We start from the raw sequence: 22,101 nt of genomic DNA, 5'->3' as shown, positions 1-22,101 counted from the left end.
GGCATGCACACCATAAATACCAAGCAATGACCATCTCTTGCAATTTTTTTGATATGAAGTGGTATTATCATCACTGGTTCCCTTGCAATTAACACATTAGAGTTACCCTCTACCTGAAACTGAACCAGATCAGCTATAAAATATTTGTCAATAAAAACAGGTCAGAGGCTAAAACTTCTTCACTAAGTAACTCACTTCTTGTCTCCCCAGTACCTGCCCAAGAAACATAACACCAAAAAGGATGTAGCAACCTGCTTGATAAGCACCCCATTCACCAATCTATACATTCACACCCTTCACCAATAAACAGTGAGAGCTATGAGCACTATATTATGCACTGCAGGAACTCACTCAATTCCTTCAACAGCATCTTCAAAGCCTGCGACCTCTATCACCTAAAAGGACACAGGCAGTAGATAACATGGTAACACCATTACTTGTAAGTTCCTCTCCAAGCCACACACTGTCCTGACTTAGGAATACGTCATTCCTTCACTGCTATAGGATCAAAATCCCAGGTACTCCTTTCCTGTCAGCATTGTGGTTGTATCTGTAGCAGGTGAACTGCAGATGTTTGAGGAAATGGCTCACTATCTCCTTCCCAAGTACAATGAAAGATGGACAAGACTGGTCTTAACAGCAGTGCTGACATCCATTGAAAAAATTTGTTAAAAATCCTGACCCATGGGTTAGGACAACAGTCTTGCATCAATCTGTTCCAGAACCCTGAACTCCAAACTAACAGCACTTGAGAGTTTTAATGTTTATATTTACCAAGCAGCCTGCGGTAGCTCAAGGTAGCTCACCACCATGACCATTTCGAGAATGAGGGATAAGTAAATAAATACCAGCATTACTGGAAACATCCCAAGTCCAAAGAACAAACTTGAAAATTTGAAAACAAAATCTAAATTACTTCATTCTACTCAATCCAAACAGTGATAAGAGGAAAGATGATGTGAATAATGAGATTCTACACTACAGCCTCACTGCAATGAGAAAAGACAACAGCTTTCCCCCTTCTCCTGAAAGTATTACTAGAAGTATCTGCACATTCTTACATTGCATTTTTGAAAGGCTATTCATCTTAACATCACTGCATAGGTCAGCTACTCACTTTTTCTGGTGCTCCAACCAGGCCAGCTCTGCTTTGGTCTTTTCCTTCAAGGCTCGTTCTCGAAGTTTGAGGAGTGACACCTGGTGCTGTGCACGCATCTCCTCCTCCTTCATGTATTGTCGCACCATCTCCATGGTGAATTTAGAGAAACTGTCTTGTCCCCCAGAGAAGGGCATGCTCAAATCATGCTGAATAGCGAAAGACAGGAGAACAAACAGTACAGAGTGAAATGAGCTGGTTCCCCTGACTCAAGTAAAACTTGCTCCATAATCCACAAAAACTCAGGACTGAGTGCAGACAACAACAACAATTAAAAGGAGTTGGAGTATCATCAGACATGCCAATCATGCTGCATCACAAGTGATCCCATCAAACTATCCCAATATTTATCAGGATGAGTAAATGCTGACTGTCTCATTTCATCATCTGTAAAACACATTAAGACTGGCAAAGTCCCTCATACTGATAATTTTCTGGTCAGGACTCCAGTTACTAATTTGCTGCTAGGTTCTGATAAAAAAAAACAAAAACAGAATAGGAGTTGCACGTACAGAGAATAAGGGTGTCATGGTTACATCAACATTAACCAGGAGGTGGCTATTTAGCTTCTTGAGCCTATTCCACCATTCACCCAAATCATGGTAATCTTCAACGTCATGACAAATCCTTGTCTTTGTCCCATAATCCTTCAGCATTTTGGTTAAAAATCTACCAATCTCAGATTTAAAATTTGTAACTGATTTCATATCAATCACTGTTTGTGGAAGGGAGTTTCAAACTTCATCCATTTCCATGTGCAAAAGTGTTCCACAATATCACACCTCAATGTTCTGACTCTCACATTTTATCTATTCAATCTCTTTTCTTAAATTAAGCCTCGGAGCCCAAATATCACTTCAGTAAGTCTACATTGCACTTCCACCAAGAGTGATACTCTTCTTAAGCCATGGTGCCCTGCCCTGACGGCTTGGACTGACTAGGTTTTGAACTGCTGAAGCATGACTTCTAATCCTTTGTTTTCGAGTCTTCTTTGGACATAAATGTCAACATTCCACTGGCCCCTTGATCACTTTTCTGAGCCTATTTGTGACATTTTCATGAACTGTATACAGCTGGGTCATCCCCATCAAGTTCCTTTGAACTCTATGCTCTCGATTTTCACAATCAAGAAATATCCTATTTTGATCTGACCTCTCACTTGCCGGCACAAACTCATCTGTGGTTTTGTTCATTTACTTAATCTATCAAGATTGCTTTCTGATTTTATGCTTCCATCTACCTACACTTGAGATTGCTGCTAATCTGTAGAGTGGCCTCAAATTTTGAATGTGGCTTTCCTTTCATTATGAATAGCGAATGTTTAGGGCTCCAACATAGATTCGTGCAGGTTATCTCTAACCATATGCTTCCAATTAGAGTATCTCTTATTATCTGCACAAATGTCTCTTGTTCAAATCAAATTCCTCTGCAAGCTCCACTTGTCTTTGCATCTTATTACCACTTTTAATGGACAGTAGAAAGTTATATATTCAGGGACATACTTAGCAGTCAAATTTAGCTTGTGTTTACCTGACTAGGTGAGCAAGGAATCCCAGTAAATATTAATCTTTGTCTTCACAAAATGGTAACTTGATCACAAAGATTAACAAAGTAAAAGATTTTTTCCTCTTTAAAATTTATAAACTCTGGGCATGTTGTTAGCAAGTGGTACTTATTTTTTGAAAAAACAGCCGCCACCCAACAGTTGGCTTACACTCATTGCCCCATTTGCTCCTTGCCCTCTAAATCTGAATCTCATGGCAGGATACCTAGGAGATAGAGAGGAGCAACTAATCCAAGCACTGAGATCCCACTAATTGGCTCCACCACTCACCCTTGGCTAACCATTAGGAGAACTCACTTTTACAGCTACTGAAGCCGATTGATCCTGCACTATGTCCTCATCGGAATCATCCTGCTGGCTGCGTTTCTTCTCCATATTAAAGCGGCGATGGCTCTCTGATGGCAGAAGGGAACGGAAGGATTTCTCTTCAATCTCATCTTCAGTCATAGACTCATCGAACTTAAGGGAGTACTCAGTGGCAACAGAAGCAGAGTCTGGAGAGACAATAAATGATTGACATTGTTCTTTGTTATTTTCCATTGCTCACTGAAAGATTTAAAACTTGAACATGAAATTAAAGGCTAAGCTAGAATCCTTGGATTAGTTATCTGCTCAAGGACCAGATATAGGTTACTATTATTGATTCAACACAACTGTTATGTTGAATCACACATTGTTTAAGGGGACATGTGCAAGTTTCCTTATGCACAACCACAGATCCAAGGGAAATACAAAGTTGAATTGAATAGCTTAAGCACATGACTGAATAAAGGAATCTTGCAATAAATCAGTGCAGAACATGTGACTATTTGACCCACATATCCTTTGGGTATGGAAGGAGTGTTTACGTGACAATTGATTTGATTGATTCTAATCATCTAACTGAAGAGACACCATTCCTCATTTAAGTCATGAGATCAGCAGAAGGACAAAACGTCATTTCTGGTTACCTTTCTCATCAGGTAATGAAGGCATACTGTCACTGTGGATCGAGTCGTCTGCTGCTGTTTGAACCACCTCTTCAATAGAGCTATTTCCCTTTGTACAGCGGGAGGTTCTGCTTTTCTCCAAGAATGGCAAAGAAGGGCTGTCTTGTCTACTGCTGCTGCTGCTGTTGCTGTAGAAAAGTCACAGATCAACACAGATGCATAGATTTAGAACACAAAACAGGTTCTCAGTATTTGTGATTTACACAGGCCTCCTTCTGTGTCTCTCCACCTAAACCCATCAACATATTTTTCTTCGATCTCTTGTATTCCAAGCTTCTTCTTGAATTCATCTGTTATTTACTTCAATTATTCCTGGTGGTGTAAGTTCTACATTCTAACCCCTTTCTGGGTTAAGGCTTTGACTCCCCACCTCCTGCAAATTCCCTGCTGGATTTAGTAGTGGCTTCAATTATACCCAGTGGATAGCGTCATTCACAAGCAGAAATATTTTTCTTTGTCAACCCTATCAAACCCCTAGATAACTTTAGTGACCTCGACCATGTCACTTTTTCAACGAGACAAGACTGTTCAATCTTGCTTGATGGATTCAAATTCAGTTTTGATATAACTCCAGTAAATAGTCTTAATATATTCTCTACTATCTCTACATTCATATTACAATATGAAGATCAGAACTGTCTGCAGTGCTCCAAGGGTGATCTGTTCATAGTTCTACGCATATCTAACACATCTCCATTCTGTAGCCCCAGAAATGCTCAACTTTTCTTTATAACCTTATGAACTGGTGCCATTTACTGCTAGTGGCTCCTTTCTATCTCCAGACCGCTCTGCCCTATTTAAGTACATATTTCCAAAGAGGAAGTGGTCTCTTTATTCTTTTGACCACAGTGTACTACCTCACACTTGGGTGGGCATTAACTTTCCACGACTTTGACTGGAATATTCCCTTAACCAAGTCTTCCCAACAGTAAGTCTTTCTAAAAACAAAACTCCAATATAGTAATGTTCTTAAACTAGTCAACCATTTATTATCTGAAAAGCACTAACTGTCCAGCTCAAGTTTGAACAAACGTTCTCTGCCACAGTTATTAAAATGTCACAAGCTGAACTACAACCATTATTTGCATTCATACTCATTGGAGGCCAAGAATGAGAGGTGGTCTAATTGAGGTATATAAAATGGTCAAGGGATTGACAAAGTAGACGGAGAGAAAATAATTCAATCTAAAATGAGTCGTAATTTTACAATAAAGGGGAAGTTGGAGGACTTGCCTCTCTCAGAGGATTGTGAATCTGTGGAATTCACTGCCTCAGAACCCTGTGGATTCTGGGACATTAAGTAAATTTAAAGAGGAGAAACACAGATTGTTAATTAGCAATGGGTTGAAGAGTTAAGGAAAACTGGCAGGAAAGTGGTGTTCAGGCCAAGATAAGATTAGCCACAACTGTATCAAACGGCAGAGCAGGTACGAGGAGCTGAATTAATAATCCTGCTCCTAATTCTTATGCTCTTATGTTCTTATTTCAAAAGGAGGAAGAAAGAGGAATGGAATAATGCAAGGTGTTTAATGGGCAAGGAATTAGAAAGACTATGGTGAGAGGCTATTTGATTTGGTAACGTGAGCCACAATACCTCCAAAGTAGTGGCAGCAGAGCAGCTGGCCCAGGCACAGAAAAAATACTTATGTCTCCTTTGTAGCATCCTTCTCCACCTATCCATTTCTAGCCTCTACCTTATTCCCTCCTCCCTCGCTTTCAGCCTGAATCTCATTCACCTATCACCTTGCAGCTTCTTTCTCCAAACCCACCATCACCAAATCCCCCATCAACATTCTGGGGGATTACTACTGACTAGAAATTGAACTAGACTAGCCATATAACTACTGTAGCCACAAGGGAAGGTCAGAGGCAATAAATCCTACAGAAAATACACTACTTCCCAAAACCGTGAAGCCTATCCACCATCTACAAGATGCAAATCAGGAGTGCAATAGAATATTTGCTACTTGGCTAGGTTTGGGTGCAGCCACAAGAACACTCAAAAAGCTTTACAGCATCTGGAAAAAGCAGACTGCTCGATTGGCACCACATTCACTCTCTCCACCACCAATGCTCAGAGCAGCAGTATGTACTATTCGACAAGATACACTGCAGAAATTCATAATACTTCGATAGGATCTTTCAAACCCATGACCAATGCCATCTAGAAGGGGAAGGGAAGCGGATTTATATGAACACTACCACCTGCAGGTTCCCTTCCTAACCACTAACAACTTCCAGCAGTCCTTAAGTGTCATTGGGTCAAAATTCTGGAACTCCCTCCCAACAGCACTACCAGTCGGCCTGCAACACATAGATTGCAGTGATTCAAAAAGGGAGTTCACAACCATCTTCTCAATGGCATTAGAATTAGGCAATAAATGTTCACACAGCCAGTGACACCCACATTCCATAAATTAATTAATTACTGAACACCGCCTCCTTCATTCCAAAACACCTCCATCCACAAATAGCTGCGCTTCTCAAACACAAGGCCTTGAGTAGCATGTGATAACCCACAAGGAGGCCAAAGCCACATTTAGGCCCTGAGCCATGCTCAGCAAGGGGTGGTCCTGAATGAACAATAATCCCCAGCGATTCACTCACCGTAGGCAACAGTGAAACTACCAGTTGCCAACTTTTTCACAAAGAGGTTGACCCGTACATGGAATGAACAGCCAGAGGAAGTGGTAGATGCAAGTACAGTTACAATATTTAAAAAGACATTTGGAGAGGTACATGAATAGGAAAGGCTGAGGAACACGGGTCAAAAGCAGGCAAATTGGACTAGTTTAGTTTGGGAAATTTGGTTGGCATTGACGAGTTGGACGGAAGGGTCCGTTTCCATGTCGTATGACTCTGATTCTATTCTTTTCAGCCACAGTGGCATTTTGCAATTGCCCCAACGTATGGTGTAATTGAACAAGTCAATGGAGGCTTTTGACACCAGGGTCAGAGGACTCTGTAGGTAAGGTACTGAGTAGGAGCTGCAATTTAGTGGGCATTTAATAAACAAAATATGGAAGAAATATATAAGGAAATTATTGCAGATGGTGGAATCTGTACTGAAAACAACCAATGCTGGAGCTCACAGCAGGTCAGGCAGCATCCATGGAGACCAAGCAAGCTAATGTTAAGTATGGATGAGTCTATCAGAGCTCTGATGAAGAGTCATCTAGACTTGAAATGTTAGCTTCCATGCTTCACAGATTTTTAAAAAATTGTTTATGGGATGAGGGTGTCACTGGCTAGACAGCATTTTTTGCCCATCCCTAACTGCCCATGGAGCTTAAGAATCAACCTCATTGTTGTGTGTCTGGAGTCACATGTAGGCCAAACTAGGTAAGGATGGTAGTTTCCTACCGAAAGGATTTAGTGAATCAGAAGGGTTTTTCTGACAAAAGAATTCATGGTCATTAGATTCTTAATTCCAGATATTTACTGAATTCAAATTCCACCATCTCCTGTGGCACAATTCAAACCCGGTTCTCCGGGATGTTATCTGGATCTTGGATTAACAGTCCAGCAATAATACCACTGGGCCATCACCTCCCCACTGTAATCTCCACTATTTGTTGTTTTCAATACTGAAGAAATGTGTAATGGATTAATATTGTACTATATAAAAGCATAAAAGTGAACATAAAAAGCCCACCTCCGATCATGATGTTTGAGTCTGGATGAATCAGACAGACTGTCTAATGAAGCGGAGTTATGCATTTTAGTGTCCGGCAGTTTCTCTGCAGATCCACCTGGTGTTGGGCTGCACTCACTCTTTCTATGATGAAACAAAGAAAGAAACGACAATCAGCTACTTCCCGCTAAGTCTCTGGATTCAATTCCACCCCAGCCATAGTAGTTGTTTTTTAATTCAAACAAATTTTTATGAGTGAAAGACATGTCAGCAAGCTCATCACCTCCTGTCTCAGTTCAATGGGAAATTGGGTCAATACTGCAGCACCTACTGTCCCTTGAACAGACTATCAGCTAATCTGAGTTTTCAATCTTGTTCTTTGGCAGGGTGCAACAGGTTTTGCACGAGGGAGCATGCAGACAGGACAAACCTCAATTATATTCAACACAAGAAAAGGCAATTCAGTTTAAATGCGAAGGATTAATTGAGATCAGGCCTCAGGTGAGGATACAAAATAATTAAGTTTGGAATTTACAGAGACATCAAGATTGTACATTCAATTACTGAAGTTTGTCTCATGTTTCTTTCCTAATCGATCTAATGAGATGTATTATGATACCTCTGGAGCAGGTGGGACTTATCCAGACCTTCTGGCTCAGTTGGAGACACTACCTCAGCATCACAAGAGCACTTTGTTTTAGGCTGAGTAACTGGTGGGTTACTTTGCCCAATTATCTTACTAATCTGGAAGATACTGTTACCATCCCAAAGAAGGGAAATAAGCAAGGTACATAATGGGAGGTAAGATGTTATAACAGTCTCTATCACAAGAGACAAAATATCTTCCAGCAGTTTTTTGTTCAACCTTCGATAGTTTGAAATTTTCAAATTTTCTGGCCTACCACCATCTTTGCAGTTCTGTACATCTTTTCTTTCAATTTGATGTTACCCATAATTCCCTTAGCTACGCACCACTGTTGCCACCTTTTCATACTGCATTTCTTTTACAAATATATATTGTTGAGAATTATAAAAATAACTGCATATATTCGGCTCCTTCTAACATGCTAACCTACAGTCCTATTCCAATTTAGCCAACTACTACTTTACACCCTTGTGACTGCCTTTATGTTTAGATATTAGTTTAAGAACCAAATTCCTCACCATAAAGCTAAATTCTATTATGCTGCATTGAATCTTACCAAAAGGGTCTTTTGGTTTGAACTCATTAATCAATCATACTGCCAGGTCTAAAATAGCTCGTTCCCAGATTGGTTCCAGAACAAACTGTGCCAAGAAAGTGTACAGAGCAGTCTACCTCAAATTGCTTCAGAAGGTAACATAAGCTGAGTGCACAATACTATTTTAACCAAGTGCCCTCTGAATACCAGGATTCTGTTGGAGCCCCAAAATTACTAGTCGTAGAACAGAATGGAATCCCTACAGTGTGGGGACAGGCCCTTCGAACCAACAAATCCATACCAACCGGCCAAAGAGTATCCCGTCCAAACCTATTCCTCTACCCTATTACTCTACGTTCACCTCTGGCTAATGCACCGAACCTGCACATCCCTGAACACTATGGGCAACTTAGCACGACCGATTCACCTAACCTGCAGATCTTTGGATTGTGGGAGGAAACCAGAGCACCTAGAGGAAACCCATGCAGACAAGGGCGAATGCACAAACTCCACACAGTCACCCGAGGCTGGAGTTGAACCTTGGTCCCTGGCACTGTAAAGCAGCAATGCTAACCACTGAGCTGCCCCCTTTTTTCCTAAAAGACTGAGTGCATTGACCCTACTTCTCCTGATCATAGATGATAGCAAAAACATCAAAAACTGTACAACGAGTGACAAACCTCAGGTTATTAAGCCAAGAAGCTTAATATTATTGATCAGGTTGGGGCAGTGTAAAAACCTTACCTGGATCAGTGGTGCTGGAAGAGTACAGCAATTCAGGCAGCATCCGACGAGCAGCAAAATCGACGTTTCGGGCAAAAGCCCTTCATCTTTATTCCTGATGAAGGGCTTTTGCCCGAAACGTCGATTTTGCTGCTCGTCGGATACTGCCTGAATTGCTGTACTCTTCCAGCACCACTGATCCAGAATCTGGTTTCCAGCATCTGCAGTCATTGTTTTTACCTTAAAAACCTTACCTGTCAGGTTCAGCTCTGGTTCGAAGTTGGTTCATGAAGTCTGAATGCTGCTGCCTCTGTTGGTCCAACAGCACTGTCACTGGCACAGGAGCTGTTCCATGAGGTAGGTTTGTGGCAGTCAGAGATCCTCCAGCAACCTGCGCACATGCCAACTCAGTCATCTAAACCAGCAAGAATTACCACAGCACAGATGAGAAGATAACTTGGATCACATTTTCCTTTTGAAATCAGAGGCCCCTATTCAACCCATCACACCTCTGCCGCCTCTTTGAAATAGCTATTTGACTAGACTTCTGCTCTCACAGTATTGCAAATAATTTCTTTTTGCAAGTATTCAAATTAATTTTGGAAGTTAATATTGAATCAGCTGCCACCTCCTTTCCAGATGATCTCAGCTCTTCTTTGAAACAGCAAAAACCAATGAGATCATTAAAATTGAAGCACCCAGTGTTAAAAAAATTCACATGCTCGGTCACTGGGACATGATGGGTTTTTTGCACAATGCTTAGCAAAACTTTATTTGAGACAAAAAGGAGAACTAAGAGAAAGGTGAACCACCTATGGTTAACAAAGGCAGTCAAGGAGAGTACCCACAAGGAAAAGAACGACTCAGCAACGGATGACTAAAAAAAAAGGAAGAAAATTGATCATGAAATTAAATTGACAAGAAACAAAAACGAACGGCAAGTGTTTCTACAGTATATAAAAAGTGAGTAGCTAAAGTGAGCATCAAACCCTTGGAGGTTCTGACTCGGGAATTGACGGATAATTTAAACCAATATTTTACATTGGTCTTCATGGAGGAGAATACCGTTACCATCCCAAAGATAGCAAAAAAAAAACCCAAGGTATTCATGGGAGGAAAAAACATAAAGGATCAAAGTAATGACAAACTGATAGGATTAAAGGCAGACAGGACCTAATGGCCTGTATCAAACATTTTTAAGGCAACTGGCTGCAGAGATATTCAAGGCACCAATTGAAACATTCCAGAATCAGTGGATACAGGAAGCATCCAGAGAATCGACTCGTCTGTTCAAGAAGGGAGGGAGACTGAAATCAAGAAACTATAGACTAGTTAGTTTAATGTCTGTTTTGGTAAAATGACAGTTGATTATTAAAGGAAGAAATAGCAGGACATTTCAAAAAACTTATCAGTAAACACAGCAGAATGGGTTTTATGAAAGGGAAACAATACTGGACAAATTTGCTAGAGTTCATTGAGGAGATAACAAGCAGGGCTGATAAAGGAGAATCCGATGATGTTCCATATTTGGATTTTAAAAATGCATTTGATAAGGTGCTACATAAAAGTTTATTGCACAAGATCGGAGCTCACGGTACTGGGAGTAATGTATTAGCATGTACAGAGAATTGGTTAACTACATTGGCTGTTGCGGATGCTCCACTTAGAATACTGTATACAATTTTAGCTCCCATATTTAGGAAATGATAAACCAGCATTGGAGGCCATTCAAAAAAGATTCACTTAGCTGCTTCCAGGATGAAAGAGTTGACCCATCAAGAATAGATGAACAGGTTAGGTCATTATTCAGTAGAGTCTAGACAAATAAGGGGTAATCTTATGGAAACAAGATTCTGAGGAGCTTGAAATGGTACATGTTGACTAGATGCTCAAGTACTAGTGACATTACAAAAGAGAACATTCATTTAAAAAACATAAAAGATTTTTTTCTCTCAGTAAATGGCTGGAATTCTCGAGCCCAAAGAATTGTGAAAACTAAATGGGGTAGTGGAATGGGTCTGGTTGGGTTACTCTTCAGAGGGTTTGGTGTGGACTTGTTGGGCTGAAGGGCTTGTTTCCACACTAGGGATTTTATGATTCTATCTCAATTTTTTTTTTAAAAAAAGGGTAGATTCAATTTTTGAAATATTGAGCAGTAGAGGGCTATGAGGATCAAGCATAAAAGATGAGTTGTGGCCTGGTTTGGCCCTGCCATGATCTGATAGAATGGGGGAGCAAGCTCAAGGGAACGAATGCCCTACACCTGCTCTGATTTCTTGAGGCTCCATTTCATGCTTCCTTTTCTCCAAAGGGGAGCATGATACAATGTGCTAAAAGATCTCAGATGTTGCGAAAAGGAGTGAAAATGGGGTGTTTATGTACTGATTCCAATGGCATTGATCCATCAATCACAGCTATGCAGTCATTAATACGAAGGCAATTCCCTCCATGAATAAAGGAAATCTACTACAGAGCTCATCCAAAGGGAATTCTTACCTTCACTAAACTCTTCCATCACATGACCCAAATTTGTACCCTCAGCTGTTTACTTTTTTGTTCACTTCCAGACATGACTATCTCAATGTTCTCTTGACTGAACTTTCATCAACTTCAACACATTCAAAAGCTCCACCGACTGTGTCCCCATATCAAGCCCCTTTTAACCATGATCCTCGTGCTTACTGATTCATGACTTGCCAACACCTTCAGTGTAAAAAAAATCCTATCCTTGCTCAGTCTGCAAGTTCCTTCAATCCTCAAAACGTTTGAAGTCTCTATATTCCCCCATTTAAGCATTTTCATTTTCACCACCTCAGCTCAGCACCGATGCTTTGACCTGTAAGGGCATCAGCTATGCAATTCTGTCCTAACCTGGCTAAAATAGGAACATTTTCTTCCTTTCCAACATTCTATCCAACCTATTTCTTTGACCAAGCAGTTGGTCATCTTTCTTAATATCATATGATATGCTGTTAAACTTTGCCCTGCTCTTCCTTGGGACATTTTACCACTTTAGAAAAATGAAACAAAATGAAACTGCAGTGACAATTAACTCAATCTGTATGAGAGAAATTCCTTCAAAACTTCAGAAAGTACTAGGTCTTCAGTATGACTGGGGGAAAGGGCCATCTTCTCAAGTACACTAGAATAAAGTACCTCTTTAACCTGACGTGCTGTAACAGCCGCCAGCCTAGCAACTTCCACCTGCTGAGTCATCATTTTAGTTGTGGACTCTTGCAGCATCTCTTGGCGAACTTGTACAAACTGCTGCAGAGATTCTGTATGTGCCTGAGAAGACAAAGAAAGGTTTTCACGTCCAGCAATTGATAATTCAGATACTTTAATCAAGAGACAGCACACTATTAAAATGCAATGTGGAATTGACTTATGATCCAGTAAGCACACTGCATTGGTCTTGCATCATGTTTTATCATGCAACGTAAGCTCACTGACATGGCTTTTGCTTTACAGTCAAGCTTTTAAGCCTTTCCCTCTCCTCCAATGTCACATCTAAGTACAGTAACCTAGACATGGTGTGATTTTGTTTTTGATTACCAGTATTTGCAGATCTTTGGTTTTTTGATTTAACCTGGTCGTGGCTTGCGAGATGGAGTGCAACTCCGCATCATGGAAACAATCTTAAAACTAAAAACTGACCATTCAGAACTAAAAATCAAGAATTATTTAATTCATTCTCAAGATGTAGATATCCCTGACACTTACTGTCCAACCACAACTGGCATTAAAAAGACGAAAGTTAGTGATCTTCTTAAACCATGGCAATCCATGTGGCTGCAAGATACTCCCAAAGTAAGTTAGACCACTATAGGCAGCAAAGGAAGAGCAATACATTTTAAAGTCGTTCCCAGGCATTTGCCACCCTGATCTTTCAGACAGTACAGGTCATGAGTCTAGAACTGTCAAAGGAGCCTTCAGTGAGGTATTGCAGAGCATCTTGTAGATGGTGCACCTTGTTGCTACCTTATACTGATGACAGAGGGAATAGACACTTAAGGTGGTGGACATGATTCAAATCATGCTGATGTTTTGTAATGGATGATGTTGAGCTTCCTGAGTATTGCTATAACTAGGCTGAAACTTTATTGCTGGAACAGCACAGCAGGTCAGGCAGCATCTAGGGAACAGAAGATTCGACGTTTCGGGCACATGCCCTTCCTCAGGAATGAGCAGAGAGTGTTCAGCAGGAGAAGATAAAAGGTAGGGAGGAGGGACTTGGAGGAGGGGCGTTGGAAATGTGATAGGTGGAAAGAGGTCAAGGTGAAGGTGATAGGTCGGAGTAGGGTGGAGGCGGAGAGGTCAAGAAGAAGACTGCAGGTCAGGAAGGCGGTGCCGGGCTGGAGGGATTCGGCTGAGACAAGGTGGGGGGAGGGGGGATGAACACACATTATCTACTGCATCCGCTGTAGCCGGTGTGGCCTCCTCTATATTGGTGAGACAGGCCGCCTACTTGCGGAGCGATTCAGAGAGCACCTCTGGGCCACCCGGACGAACCAACCCAATCACCCTGTAGCACAGCATTTCAACTCCCCCTCCCACTCCACCGAGGATATGCAGGTCATTGGGCTCATCCACCGCCAAACCACAACAACGCGACGGTCGGAGGAGGAGCGTCTTATCTTCCGACTGGGAACCCTCCAACCACAGGGGATGAACTTGGACTTCACCAGTTTCTTCATCCCCCCTCCCCCCACCTTGTCTCAGCCGAATCCCTCCAGCCCGGCACCGCCTTCCTGACCTGCAGTCTTCTTCTTGACCTCTCCGCCTCCACCCTACTCCGACCTATCACCTTCACCTTGACCTCTTTCCACCTATCACATTTCCAACGCCCCTCCTCCAAGTCCCTCCTCCCTACCTTTTATCTTCTCCTGCTGAACACTCTCTGCTCATTCCTGAGGAAGGGCATGTGCCCGAAACGTCGAATCTTCTGTTCCCTAGATGCTGCCTGACCTGCTGTGCTGTTCCAGCAATAAAGTTTCAGCTTTGATCTCCAGCGTCTGCAGACCTCACTTTCTCCTATTGCTAGAACTACACTCCTCCAGGTAAGCGGGGAGTATTCCATCATAATGGTTTCCTAGACCTGTTCATTTCCAATCTCCATTTCTTCCTTCAAACACTCCTAATAATCCAACTCAACAGAATTTTGAATATCTTGCATGACTTAGCAGCAACTTTTCTGTTTGATGCCTTTTTGAAGTACTGTGAGATGCTTTATTATTTTAAATGCTTTTTATCCAGGAAATTGCTGTAATGCGATGATATTGCATGTGTTTTGAGAGATCGGGGGACAAAAAGCTAAAGAACATTTCGGCATAAACCAATGCTAAACTGAATTGCATAGGAGAATTATAAGGCTGATTTGTTCTACTCTTTTTCCTATATCCCAATGACAAGTTGTAAATATGCATCCCACAATTCTGGTGATCTCTAGGTACGCCAAATGCTTGCTTGCTAGTCCTCAATCGAAGAGCAATTTAAAAAAAAGCTGCAGTCCATTTTTATTGTCATGATCCTAGTTATTTTATTGGTTAAGTGGATACTTTTTATCCTTATGTTCTTACTCTCTCTGTATGGGTTCTACCAAAGAAATCGCAAATACAGTATTAGAGGCAGTTCTGTGCTGTGTTCATCAGATGGGGACAATGTGAAGCAGAAACTGCTGTTTAAAGAATCTAAAGCTTTCATAGTGTCATTGACATCTTCAGGTCATTGCAAAGTCCTTCTCAGCCAATGGAGTACTTTCAAAATATAGTCACGTTGTTCAAGAAGGAACCTTTGACAAGCTCCTAAAAAGACAGCATCTACAATAGTGAGGAATTCATATTGGTCAGGATACCAGGAGAACTCCCCTAGTCTTCTTCAAGTATTAACACGGATCTTCTCCATCCAATGGAATAGAAGATGGAAACTTGCTTTAACGTCTTGCCTGAAAGGTGTCATCTCTAAGAATGCAGCAGTCCTGTGTGTATATGGTCGGCTTATATTCAAGTCGTAGCATGGGGCTTGAAACAAAATGTTTTCATTCAGAGGCAGCTGCATTCACAATGAGATAAGCTGACATTTTAGATTAGATTAGATTAGATTACTTACAGTGTGGAAACAGGCCCTTCGGCCCAACAAGTCCACACCGACCCGCCGAAGCGCAACCCACCCATTCCCCTACATTTACCCCTTACCTAACACTATGGGCAATTTAGCATGGCCAATTCACCTGACCTGCACATCTTTGGACCGTGGGAGGAAACCGGAGCACCCGGAGGAAACCCACGCAGACACGGGGAGAACGTGCAAACTCCACACAGTCAGTCACCTGAGGTAGGAATTGAACCCGGGTCTCTGGCGCTGTGAGGCAGCAGTATCACACCTTTACATTATAACATCCCACTGAAGTTCACAGAAACACGATTACAGAATATGACAAGTAGCCACAGAAGTAGTGCTTAGACAAAACATAGATTTTAAGGAGCTTTTTAAAAGAAAGACAGAGACACATTCAGGTTCAGTAAACAAATTTCAGTGCCTAGATGGTCAATAGTTGTATGATTGACAGTGAATCCTTCACCAGCCTTTTTTTGAATTGTTCTTGGGTTGAGGACTATGCTGGCAAGCAGGCCTTTATGGTCCACCTAGAGATCACCAGAATTACAGAATGCAAATTCACGACTTGTCATTAAGGCATTAAAACACAGGAGCAAACTTGCACAAGTAACTGAAAACAAAAGCAAGGATTGTATTGATTAAGCTTTCTGACTCTTAAGACACAGAATTCCAAGAGGTAAAAACACAGGAACCTGCAACCTTCCAAACGTACTCACCCAAATCAAAGTCAGCATGGCCTCCCTTTGTCCCATTTCCATAACCTGCTCCAGCTCTATAACCTCCCTCATCATCGACATTCCTGATGTCATCATGTTCAACCCCACTCCATCAATTTATGTGTCAGTCTTTAGAATCAGTCCTTGAGGTCTTAAGATCTGTCTGGGTTTTCTTTAGACTCTCAAAAATGTTAACTATTCTTTCTACCCACAGATGCTGCTGAGTATCACCAGCAACCTATGGTTTTGCTTCTAAAACTGTACCTTCTACTGTCCCGATAGTTTGGGCTGGTCATTGATTTTCATATCTTCACAATGTGCTTTTGGTTTATCAGTACAGCAGAGCAGGGCAGGGGTGAGGGAGAGGTTTGGCTTCAATGTTAAAAGCACTTTATGAATACAATTTGTTTGTTCTTATTGTACAGTGAGAAGCAGTCAACACTGAATTACTTGCATTTCCAGACACCTGTTACATGCTCAAGTACCTGTACAGCTTTCTGTCTGGCCTCCTCCAGCTGCCTCTGACTTGCAGCAGCTTCCTGTTCGGCCTTCAACTTCAGCAGGGCTAGGTCATGCTCATGTCTTTGCTGCTGGGCCTGGACACAAAAAATCCGAAAAGTTCAATAGGAACAATCACACTAGATTCCACTGCACTGCGGAAAACTGGTATTTAAATTTGCAGTGGAGAGAGAGAGAGAGAGAGAGTGAGAGAGAGTGAGAGAGAGTGAGAGAGAGTGAGAGAGAGTGAGAGAGTGAGAGAGTGAGAGAGTGAGAGAGTGAGAGAGTGAGAGAGAGAGAGAGTGAGAGAGAGAGAGAGAGAGAGAGAGTGAGAGAGTGTGAGAGTGTGAGAGTGTGAGAGTGTGAGAGAGTGAGTGTGAGTGTGAGTGAGAGTGTGAGTGTGAGTGTGAGTGTGAGTGTGAGTGTGAGTGTGAGTGTGAGTGTGAGTGAGAGTGTGAGTGTGAGTGTGAGTGAGAGTGTGAGTGAGAGTGTGAGTGAGGGTGTGAGGGTGTGAGGGTGTGAGGGTGTGAGGGTGTGAGGGTGTGAGGGTGTGAGGGTGTGAGGGTGTGAGGGTGTGAGGGTGTGAGGGTGTGAGGGTGTGAGGGTGTGAGGGTGTGAGGGTGTGAGGGTGTGAGGGTGTGAGAGTGTGAGAGTGTGAGAGTGTGAGAGTGTGAGAGTGTGAGAGTGTGAGAGTGTGAGAGAGTGAGAGTGTGAGAGAGTGAGAGAGTGAGAGAGTGAGAGAGTGAGAGAGTGAGAGAGTGAGAGTGTGAGAGAGTGAGAGTGTGAGAGAGTGAGAGAGTGAGAGAGTGAGAGAGAGAGAGAGAGAGATCAACTTGCGTAGGTTCAATGCTGATATCTGTACATTTAAGATTAGGCATTGTCCTGGTACAACACAATACAAGGGTAAGTAAACTTAATCTCTAGTTTTGGAATAACCTTTGTTTTGCCCGATTTAACTGAAGAACATTTCTCAGAATATTGCCTGGTTTGGAATAATTCTTACAATAACGAGCACAGCCATTGTAACTTAAGACAATGTTATAAAACCATTTTTGAAAGAGCACAAGGCACAGACCCGTACCTTTAGGATCTGAGCCAATGATACAGTCTCTTGTTGAGCAAGGGCTATTCCCCGGGTCCTGTCTATCTCCGATAGCTGGCGGACGGACTCTTCTATAGCATCCAGGTAAGTGAGTTCAGCAGTCATGCGGTGTTGGAGACTTAGTGGGGAGCTGAGCATCGAGGCTGCATAAACCAAAATGAAAAATGTAATTCCAACTTTTACAAGTAGTTAAATAATGCATTTGGATCATGGGGTTAACTGCATGCCTCTCCAGGATTCAAAGCAAGTTCGGGAACTGCGTAGTAATTCCTAGAAAACGGCAAGGTACAAGACATTGAAATTTTCATGAGATTCACAAGATACAACAAATAGCAAAGGGTGCAGAAGATCCAAATCCAATCATTGTATTTGGGTCCTGGTGAATGATCAGGAATACAACAAAGGTTCACCAGACTTGTTTCCAGGACGTTCGCATGGAGAGAGACTGGGAAACTGAACCTGCATCCTCCAGCATTTTGAATTGATTTCATTGAAATCTACAAAATACTTGAAGGGGTAGATGTAGGTAACGTTTCCCCCGTTGGGGAGTCTAGGACCGATGGGACAACTTAAAAATGAGAGCATGTCACTTCGGTCTGAGCTGATGATAATTCTATTGTTACTTGAGGGTCATGAACCTTTGGAATTCTCTACTACAGAGAGCTGCGAAAGCATAGTCATCAAGTATGTTTTATGTAAAAATTGATGGATTTGATTTCCAACAGTGTATGGGGTCATGGGAACAGGGTGGCTAAAACGACACTGAAGCACTGATCAGCCATGATCGTACTGAATGACAGGGGCTGGCTCAACAGGCTGAATAGGCTACTTCTGCTTCATGTTCCTCAGACAGGATCCGACCACTTGAATGAAAAAGCACCTGCTTCCACGTCGCGTGGCACCTCATCATTTCTTCCAATCATCACTATGCCTCTCACTTCACCTTGGTTGTCTACTTACTCAGGGTTTTATTTAAAAAAAACCTACTCCCATGGTGATGTTTAGGACAAACAAATGACAGTTACAGAAAACATGATTCCGAGAGTTGCAACCTGCAGCAGAGGATGTGGAGGGCCTGGCTGCAGTAACACTGACGTCAGCAAGTTGCGGTCTGTAGGCTGGTGAAGGTGTGGAGATAGTAGCAGGCAGCTGCCTGATCCCCTCTCTGGATGTTATCACTGTGTCATTCTGAGGAGTCCTCTGTGACATGGAACTCACAGTGGAATGGAACGATGAAGAGCTTGTGCTTTTCTTGGCCTTTGATGACTCCTTGTGAACACTGAAAGCATAAAATTTACACAATCACAAATTTTGACAACTGCCAAATACGAGACGAGACATCACTTAAACCATTTAACACTGCAGATTTCATGCCATCAAGTATCTGTACGCTGAAGCTCTGCTTTAAACAATCTCTAGGATTTAGTAGGCATTAGGGATAAGCAGAGTCAAAAAGTGTGGCGCTGGAAAAGCACAGCACGTCAGGCAGCATCCAAAGAGGAGAGTCCATGATTCCGGCACAAGCCCTTCATCAGGATAAACAGCCATCCTTACTGGATGGGCCCATGTTCCTTCTATTATTCTCAAAAGCCAATCTTCTACAATACCATTCCCAGTTTAAATTTAAACAACAATGCACTATCTGGACACAGCAGCCTAAAGACTGATGAATCTGCCAAACTTGTCAACCTAGACAATAGACTCTCAACATACTTGCCAAGGCCTTTGGGTTTACCAGTCCATTTGAAAGAATCAAAAGAATTCATCAGTGACTACCATCACACTAGCCACCACATGGTCGGTAGCTCTCTGGGATGCCAGAGGAAAAATAAAGGACAACTACATCACATGCACATCAACAGACAGCACACAATTATACAAGAGCTGAAGACTTTCCAAAAATCACATACACTACATAAAGCAAATGCTCACTGATGACTATTTCCCCATGAAGTAGTCCAAAAAACACCAAGAACACAATTTCGAGAAGCAGCAAGGAGAATGCACCACAGCTCAATATATGTTGGACTATCCAGTGTAGGCTTACTAAAATATACTCAAGGAATATATCTCTGGGAATAGAGAATTCCATAAATTCACAACCACTGAGTAAATAAACTTAATTTTGGTCCTAAATAGTCAACCCCTTGTCATGAATCTGCCCCATTCTCCAGCCACAGCGCAGCTCAGTGGTTAGCATTGCTGCCTCACACCACCAGGGAACAGTTTGATTCCAGCTTTGGGTGATTGTGTGGAGTTTGCACGTTCTCCACAAGTCTGCATGGGCTTCCTCCGGGTGCTTGGTTTCCTCCCACAGTCTAAAGATGTGCAGGTTAGGTGAATTGACCGTTCTAAATTGCCCATAGTTTTCAGGTGTAGGTTGTGTGCATTAGTCAGGGGAAACAGAGTGATAGGGTAGGGGAATGGGGTCTGGGTGGTTTACTCTTTGGAGGAACTTGCTGTGTGGACTTGCTGAGACAAATGGCCTGTTTCCACACTGCAGGGATTCGAAAACAGTCAGTAGCATAATGGCAAAGTTACATGACCAGTAATTCGGAGGTCTGGGGAAAAGCACTATAGTTATGCATCTACCACATGGACTGCAGTTCTGAAGCAGTTCACCACAATAAAGACCAACTTTGCTAGTACCAATTTTCCAAGAAATAAAGAAAACCGCTCAACATCAATCTCAGCAAAGCCTCTCAAAATCTTACAGGTTTCAATTAGATGTCTCCCATTCTTCTAAACTTCAGAGATCATGGACTCACTCTGCTCAGTCTCTTTCTCAGAGGACTACGCTCATTTTCGGAGTCAATCTAACAAACCTCCTCTACATGCCCTCCCAGACAAAGATTTGTTTCCCGAGATATGAAGGCCAAAACTGTAACACTACAAAAAAGTGAGGTCTCATGAAAAATAACTGTAGGAAGATATTCTTAATTATACACTCCAAATCCTTTACAATAAATAGTAATTCGTTATTTACCTCCCTAATTACTGTTCCATATGTTACACATACAAAGAATACCAGTCTCTCTGAACAATCAACATTCAATAGTTCTGCGTGATTGAAAATCAATTGCTTTTCTATTCTACCAAAGTCAATAAATTAACATATTTCCAATTCTTCCACTTTCCTGTCCAAATAGAAAGCATGTCTACACCCTTTGTTGACTCCTTGAGTTCCCTCACAGCTTATTTCCTGCTTAGCTGCTCATATCAACAAAGCAGGACACATTACCCTCTGTTCTTTCACTGAAGTCATCCTGTATCCATGTTAATGTAATATAATGGAACCCTCATTGTGTAATAGCTTATATTTTTAAAAGGGCATTGATAAATACCTATATTGGTAACCCATGACTTCCTGTTCATAACATCATGTTGACTCTGGTCAATCATTTTAAGTTAACTGTTAATATTTCCTCTACAATGAATTCCAACATTTCCCTGAACTGATGTCAGGGCAACTGGTCTATAACTGCCCATTTTCTCTCTACCTCTTGGCTCAAACAGCAGGGCCGTATTTGTTAAATATCAATCTGTACCAACTGCTCCAGAATCCAGGGAACCTTGCAAGATCAAAAACAATTCCACCACTTTCTCTGCAGCCATCTCACTCCAGGATGTAGGCCATGGGTCCCTTAGATTTGTCAGCTTTTAGGCCCATTAGTATTAAAGAAAGCATAATGGAAAAATTAATCAAGTTCCTTATATCTCAAAAGTGCTTCTAAGTCCTTTATATGTCCATATTCCTTACACCCCACTGTGCTTTAAGTACACTTCAACAGACCATACCTAGTTGAGACATAAAAACTGGTTTCTTCCTGCACTTCCTTTGTGTCCTTCACTTCCTCAAGATCTTCCACAAAGACTTGCCCAAGGCGTGGCATGCTTCCTTCAGGGGAGCTCCGTTCTGAAATACTGGCAGATGCCCAAGTACCACCATCCACAGGAGAATGCTGCACACTCCCAGCAGCATCAGCACCTGCCAAGTTACAAATTGTACAGATGAGGAGAAAGGGAGAGAGACTATGGTGGTGCATGGAAGAGAGTAAGGATAATTAAAGAAGGAAGGCCAAGACTATCAAACATGGCCAAAACAGACTACCACTGGATGAATTACATAGGACAGATATAGTCATGACTCACACCATCCTTGTGGAGTCTTTCACCAGTGCTGCAGATTACTTACTGTCTACTTTTAATTTCTTTCCTGAAGAGTCAGATGTTCGGGAAGAGACTGTAGAATGTTGTCCCGGGGACTGTGGGGATACCTCTCCAGACCTTGTATTGATAGAACTTTTGCTTCGATGTTCACCTTGTGTACTGGATGGTCTGCTGCCATTGAACAGAAAGAAATTAATCTACTCTGCTATATCAAATGTAGTTAGTAACATCCAGTCTTTCTGAAAATTGTA

The 22,101-nt window shown here is 41.9% G+C and overlaps 1 protein-coding gene across 7 annotated transcripts in view; it reads right to left on the bottom strand.

Moving 5' to 3' along the window:
* The window catches only part of cep350 (centrosomal protein 350), a 142,259-nt gene that overhangs the window by 61,009 nt on the left and 59,149 nt on the right, over positions 1 to 22,101 (bottom strand). For 4 of the 7 annotated variants that reach the window (XM_043699939.2, XM_043699938.2, XM_087990929.1 and 1 more), the window contains 11 exons: positions 21,876 to 22,021; positions 21,479 to 21,668; positions 18,733 to 18,959; positions 17,660 to 17,823; positions 16,566 to 16,676; positions 12,404 to 12,535; positions 9,502 to 9,662; positions 7,365 to 7,487; positions 3,671 to 3,837; positions 3,018 to 3,214; positions 1,118 to 1,305 (listed from right to left, as the gene is read on the bottom strand). In XM_043699939.2, the coding sequence (XP_043555874.2) occupies positions 1,118 to 1,305; positions 3,018 to 3,214; positions 3,671 to 3,837; positions 7,365 to 7,487; positions 9,502 to 9,662; positions 12,404 to 12,535; positions 16,566 to 16,676; positions 17,660 to 17,823; positions 18,733 to 18,959; positions 21,479 to 21,668; positions 21,876 to 22,021 (1,806 nt within the window). The remainder of the gene's footprint in view (positions 1 to 1,117; positions 1,306 to 3,017; positions 3,215 to 3,670; positions 3,838 to 7,364; positions 7,488 to 9,501; positions 9,663 to 12,403; positions 12,536 to 16,565; positions 16,677 to 17,659; positions 17,824 to 18,732; positions 18,960 to 21,478; positions 21,669 to 21,875; positions 22,022 to 22,101) is intronic. The other 3 variants (XM_087990930.1, XM_043699941.2, XM_043699940.2) reach the window with 2 other exon arrangements.

Source organism: Chiloscyllium plagiosum, unplaced genomic scaffold (assembly GCF_037043375.1).
Source record: "Chiloscyllium plagiosum isolate Xiang-an unplaced genomic scaffold, Cpla_swu_hap1 HiC_scaffold_9, whole genome shotgun sequence".
Taxonomy (NCBI): domain Eukaryota; kingdom Metazoa; phylum Chordata; class Chondrichthyes; order Orectolobiformes; family Hemiscylliidae; genus Chiloscyllium; species Chiloscyllium plagiosum.
This window is presented reverse-complemented; position numbering and strand designations above follow the sequence as displayed.